Consider the following 6,489-nt stretch of genomic DNA (forward strand, 5'->3'; position numbering starts at 1 on the left):
GATTGCCGCATACGGGTAGGTATCTCCCACCGATCAGATTACCACCTTAGGGTATGCATCTCGCACCAATCATATCACAGCATTTGGATATCTTGCACCGATCACAGCGTTTAGGGTATGTATCTGGCACCAATCGTATCACAACTTTCTTGCAAATTATTTCATGGAATCAAGTGGCTGTGCACAAAGAATGATATTGACCATAAATTTTGGCCTTATTTTGATAAGTGTAATGGTTTGTGGCCTTCGCGAGAGCGTCGTCGATTAAGGTCGAGATTTATCGGGATATGAAAGATTCGAATTTAAATTTTTTGTATCATTTTTGCCCTTTTCCCGCGGAAAAGAATGAAAGAAAGACAAGTAGCATCGAATTATAGAAATGCGAGGAACTTTACCAAAATAATGATATGTTTATGACTTCAATTCCTTTCTAGTCCTCGTCTGTGAGCTGTTCTAACCTAAGTTAACTTCGTATTGCTTTCGCTGTTATTTACTAACACCTTTGTTTAGTTTTTTGTTCGCCCAGTAAAAAGTTTGTCTGCTGCTTCAGTAGTTAAAGCTAATTGAAATCCTTGGTTAATCTATCATGTCACAATGCAGAATTGACAATACGATCAAAGTTTACCGCTAATCTATTACAAAATCATCTTAAACATGAGTTTAAAATGTCTTCATTAACGAACTCTTTTTGGTGCTTATATCTTGATCCAGTTGTTAAGCATGTTAACTTTTATAACATGTAAGACTGCCCTGTGAGATATAAAGGCGTCCAATTCATTACAAATATTTAATATTCTGATTTTATCAGAACTGTGGCATTTTTCGGCAATTTTTTGTCTTTAACTTGCTCTTTTCCCATCTCCGGGCATTGCATGAAAAAAACCACTGATTCAAAGAGAGAGATCGAATCCCACAAATTATCAAAATCAAAACCATCAAACTTCGAACTACGAAAGAAACCACAGGCACCCCACACTTTATTTTTAACCAACTTTCTTTATAATTGAGTTTAATCGATATCTTGTCAAGTTTTTGTTTCAGAAGCCGATTTCTTTTTGATCAGCAAAATGACATAGCTTCCGCAAAACATTAGTATATTCAGGCTATCATTTTTTTTCTGTTGATACGAGTTTCCTTTACCTCAAATTGTCTTTCAAAGCGCATAATCTTCCGATTATTTACTTTTTAAGTTCTGCTTCCGGTCACCAATATGTCTTTTGGAAAATTATGTAGCCACAAATTTTGCTGGAGTTTTGTTTCACGGTGAGTTTTTGTGCGACTAAATCATCTTTGCGGCCGATTTGATTTTAATTTTTAATCTTTTTTGGAATGAATGAAAATCATGAACAGTTTTTTTAGCCCAATAATCAAAACCCCCCACTTTTTTGCCGTATAGCAATGGCTTTTGAAAAATGGTCGAGTGGAAAGCGTGACATTTGGAATGTGACGTTGCAATGGTTACGTGAGGCATGACAACGAGACTCATTCCCAGGCACTTAGATCATTCCCAAATTTGGAAGAATAGGCCTAGACCTGAAGGGCGGCCATTTTGCTTTGCTTCCGCCCGTCAGTGACAACTGCAATCCTTTGAAAATCTTCGTCATCGTTCGGTCTACTTCTTAATTTTCTCGTTATCTCAAATCGATAAAGCCCTTTTTTTAACTTTTTGCCAAAATTTTGGCTTCAAAAATACTATTTAGAGGAGGAGGCCGTGATCAGCAGACTCAGGATTTGAAAGACGTTATTATTTATCTAGGATTACTCGAAGGATACTACAATGGGGACGAAAGATGACGAATATGACTATCTTTTCAAAGGTAATGTGGCTAAATCATGGCTTCATTTGCTTTTGAAGTGATGGCGTAGTTTCTAATTTTGTGTTACGTTTCCATCAGTCGTTCTAATAGGAGACTCTGGGGTTGGAAAGTCAAATCTTCTCTCAAGGTTCACAAGAAACGAATTTAATTTGGAGTCAAAGTCGACCATTGGTGTGGAATTTGCTACCAGAAGCATTCAAGTGGATGGAAAAACTATAAAAGCCCAAATCTGGGACACTGGTAAGATAGGTTTGGTATTTTGTTTACCAGTTTCGTGTTTGTTTAGGAGGTAAATCGCTCGATCTTTTGGACTGGTGTAAGTTTACGCAGCAAGGGGGAGTTGTTTCCTTCGCTCCTCCCGGAAGCCAGTTTTAAATGTGGTTGACAGCATTTTTATTTGACATAGAAGAAACCCATTATTTTAACAAAGAGTTGGGCTCAAGCGTTGTAATGTTAATGTTGCATTTTGTGTTTTCAAAAAATTATGGCAAACTTTTAAATCTCGTTGAAACGGCTGTTGTAGAGGTGTTCAATATTGATCGTAGATTGACGCGATCGACTCTTGACTTGTTTCACTTTTCATAGCTGGGCAAGAAAGATACAGAGCCATAACAAGCGCGTAAGTGTTAGTAAAATCTTGAATTTACTCATAATATAAATGCCACTAACAGTTAACTAATCATTGGTGTTTTTATCAATCAAAATTGAGCGACGCTTTGATGTGTATCACAATAATTTACCAAAGTGTTTGATAGCGTAAGATTACAATTATGGAAATTATTATTTAAGAAGTAGCTTGAATTTTCAGAAGGTTGTTCCTTTGATTTTGCTAGTTTGAAATTCAGTTTATTTTTGAGCCTATTTGGGTATTTTAAAATAGATCAAGGTTCTAACTAATATTTAGCGAAGAAACCTTGTCAATATTCCTGTCATACCGAAGTCTTGCATGCGAGAACTATTTCTTTCCCGCTAGCAATTTCCTCTAAATTTTTCTGAACATTGTATCAAGGATGAATGAAAATCTTTTTTTTACTTTGATACTGAAAGTTGTTGTGAGTGTGGTCGGTAGACTTTTCTCACTGGAGTCTCTCATTGTGTTCATAAACGATGACATTACTGATGTTGGACTGATTAAAAAAATTGGCTCATTTCGCCATTTTTATCTTTCTTTCTCTTTCTCTGTTATCCCTCATGGAAGCTTACTAGTTATTTTAAAGACTTTTTCTTAGGAATCAACTTCAGCACAAAAGTAGTCAAATAATTATCCAGCACACATGTATGTTACACTTCAACATATATTTTTAGGTTGAAATGATTTCATACTAGTTTTGATTTGTAGTTTCCTCTGTTCTTGTACTATGGTATTGTACCTGGAACCAAACAGAGAACAACTCAAACAATTTTGAAGTGATATTGACCACAATTTTGTATTGAAATACAAGAAACACATGCTGTACTACCTTAATTGCTTAGGTAATACCAATGTTCTATCAAGGGATTTCATAAAAGCCCAGCACAGGGAAAATTAACCAGCTAGGAACACAAGCTGCCATCAAAATCTCAGCTGAACAAATACTGTACAAGCTGGGATTCTGTATCTTCTTCCTATGACTTTTTGAAAAATACATATTTGAACTTACAGCGTTTTCTAGGAATTGCCTCGAAATGACTTTAGGGGTGAGGGAAGGTTCTTCAAGCTTACGTAAAGTATGCCTGGTAGCCAAATCCAAATGCCCTATGCTCTTAATGTTAATGAAACCTCTGTATATCTCACTACATGGTACACCTTTCTCTTCTGAGCCCTGATTTCTAATAAGTTCCATGGTGCTGTGTGTCTGTTCAGTAAAACACGTAGATCACAGATGACGTCAAAATGTGGTAGGAACCAAAAAAGTGGCACGCACTAATGTTTTTACAACATTTTTATGTCATTTGTGATCTATAACTGTACGGACACACAGCAACATGGAATTTATTTGTTTTGTGTGATTTAAAAGCAAAGTTCTTTTAATGATAATGTCATCTGTGGGTCTGTCCTCTACTGGGTTTTGGGTAATCCTGCACTGACTGAGTTGTTTTGTCTCTAGGTATTACAGAGGAGCTGTAGGTGCCCTTTTGGTGTATGATATTGCGAAGCACTTGACCTATGAAAATGTGGAGAGGTGGCTGAAAGAACTACGGGATCATGCTGACAGTAATATTGTTATAATGCTTGTGGGAAACAAGAGCGATCTTCGTCATCTTCGTGCAGTCCCTACTGATGAGGCAAAAGCCTTTGCAGGTAATTTGGAAATAACCACCAGTTTACTTTGAAAGTAACCTTGCATGCTGGTTAACATTTTGCACATTGCAGCTATACACTAGAAATTATTAAATTTGAAGCTTGAAGTGCCTACTTGGCTATTGCTGACCGTAAATACTTATAGTGCCAGAAGCTGTCAGCCAGCCAAAACAACTGGCCAGTCTATCCTAGCAGGCATCTCTTTCATCTCATTTTCCCATGACTGCTGGAGTAAAATTGTACAATTATTGAAATAACATCTAAGATATTTTGTACAGTGGCCAATTCCCCGTGTTTAGTGGAACTGAGTGTACATTTTACCAGTAGCTGCATTGGGCATAATTTTATTTTAGGTTCAGAGTGTGCTCAAGGGTTTGTGGGAATTTTGGGGAACACATGTGGACATTATATCTGAATAGTTCCCAGTCTTGCATATGATCTGAAAAAACAAACTTGCAGCCAACTATTTTTTAATGCCCTCAACTTTCAAACTGATTGGTAGCCTGATGTATCATGAACTGAAAGTACTTGTTAGACTGAAGAATTATGAAATACCTGTAGTTATAGTTGTAGTCAATAACAATTGGGCTCTCTTCTTGATGGTAACAGTGTCTTTGGTGTAAAGTATGATTTACAGGGCACACAATTTTGCATAAACTTTAACACTGCTAAGAAGAAGTGAAAGTGATTTTATGAATGTTGCCCCTTTATTTTATTCTTCAAGTGGAGAGAGTAATTTTTTTTTTTTTTTTTAGAGAAAAATAGTCTTTCATTTATCGAGACATCAGCTCTCGACTCAACAAATGTAGAGGTGGCATTTCACAACATTTTAACAGGTCAGTACAGTGTTTCTTCAAAAGCATTCTCTTGCAAGCTGTAATTATATTTAAGCTCTTTTAAAAAAATTGAAAAACATATTTTGAAAAGGTGGTATCAGTGTAATAGATCAATCATCATACAGTAGGGTAAGTTCAGATGTAATAAGATGGCACTGTAGAGAATTTAGAACTATGATTTACTTGAAAGTTTTGGAGCTGAGTTGCCCATTCATATTGCCATTAATATCATGATTTATTTTGCCTTTTAGAAATCTACCACATTGTATCCCAAAAACAAATTCATGATTCACCTGGTGGTGATGGGAGCCAACCAAGTAATAATGTGCAGCCCATTATCGTACATCCAACAAATGAAGATGCTCAGAAAAAGAAAGTTCAATGTTGTAATGCTTAGTCAAGAAGAAACCTGAGTTGACTACTGTTGTCCAAATACTCATTGGGCTTTAAGCCCTGCTCTTTACTTACAGCATAACAAAACCTTTTCAAAGGTGTTTCGTACACATGTATTTCCATAGTACATTAATTTTAGAAATAAATAGTCCAGGACATGACTGAAGAAATTATCGTTTAATTCTTGTTGAAAAGCTGGTTAAGGCAAGGTTACCTTCAATGTATAGCTTTATTGTATATGTACTTTGACTGATTTTAATGGTGGCAGTATGTTTCAAAATTGAGGAAACTCTGAAATTCTGTCTGTGTGTGTAAATTTATATGCAATTTAAATTGGCAAAGTGCATGGTAGTATGGCTCAAGTCTCGTGCACATTTTTTCCTTTTTGTTTTCCATGCATTTCTAATTCATGATATTTTGTACATGTTCTAAAGACTACACATTTCAAAGCTGATGAGTTTACCATTTATTGTTCTACTCCCTCTGACTAGTGTTAATCAAATGTCAGTGAATGCAGGATGGGTAAATCCTCAACTTTAATATTTGAATGGAGTAAATTTCATCTTCAAAGTATACCTTCTTTTAAGCAAATAAATTTCCTTTAATGCATAGGTATATATATGGACTTAAGCCTGTCAGAGAATGATCATAAATTTCATATTCATCACTTGTCGATGTACTGATAGCATGCTCTTGTTTTTGCTTGTGCTCCTGCTGTAATTAATGGTTCAGTGATTGTGTTGAAACAGGTTTAGGGGAAAACTTATCAAGCATCTATGCAAATATTGTAAAGATGTGTTCTTGCAAACCGAGTGAAAATCTTTTTATTTTGTTGGCAAATGAAGCTCCTTGTTTTACAGTTTATTTTCTTACCACAGCTGTAAAATAGGAAAAGAAAAAAGGATTTCCAGATCTTTTTTTTGAATGATGTCAGCGATAGTAGTAATGATGGAAGATCAAAAAAAATACCCATCCTGTTATGAGTCATTTGGAAGGTCCTTGCACGCCTGTTACTTATATTCATCAGATCAATACTATAGCACTTGTCTATATCTCTCCTGGCTTATTTTTAGAGATATTGCAAGTATTGTGCTATACCTCCCATGGCAATTATTTTGAACAAAATAATAAAGACCTGAGTTATCTACAAGCCAGTGGGTCA

General features: G+C 35.7%; 1 protein-coding gene across 1 annotated transcript; it reads left to right on the top strand.

The window, feature by feature from the left end:
- Positions 1–1,498: 1,498 nt before the first annotated feature.
- LOC113668102 (ras-related protein Rab-11A) lies at positions 1,499–6,477 on the top strand. The gene is made up of 6 exons (XM_089197007.1): positions 1,499–1,817; positions 1,896–2,057; positions 2,403–2,436; positions 3,905–4,098; positions 4,854–4,934; positions 5,186–6,477. The coding sequence occupies exons 1-6, from the start codon at positions 1,778–1,780 to the stop codon at positions 5,329–5,331; spliced, it is 657 nt and encodes a 218-aa protein (XP_089053133.1). The 5' UTR covers positions 1,499–1,777; the 3' UTR covers positions 5,332–6,477.
- The last annotated feature ends 12 nt before the right edge of the window (positions 6,478–6,489 follow it).

This window comes from Pocillopora damicornis, chromosome 2, assembly GCF_964200805.1.
Source record: "Pocillopora damicornis chromosome 2, jaPocDami1.2, whole genome shotgun sequence".
Lineage (NCBI taxonomy): Eukaryota > Metazoa > Cnidaria > Anthozoa > Scleractinia > Pocilloporidae > Pocillopora > Pocillopora damicornis.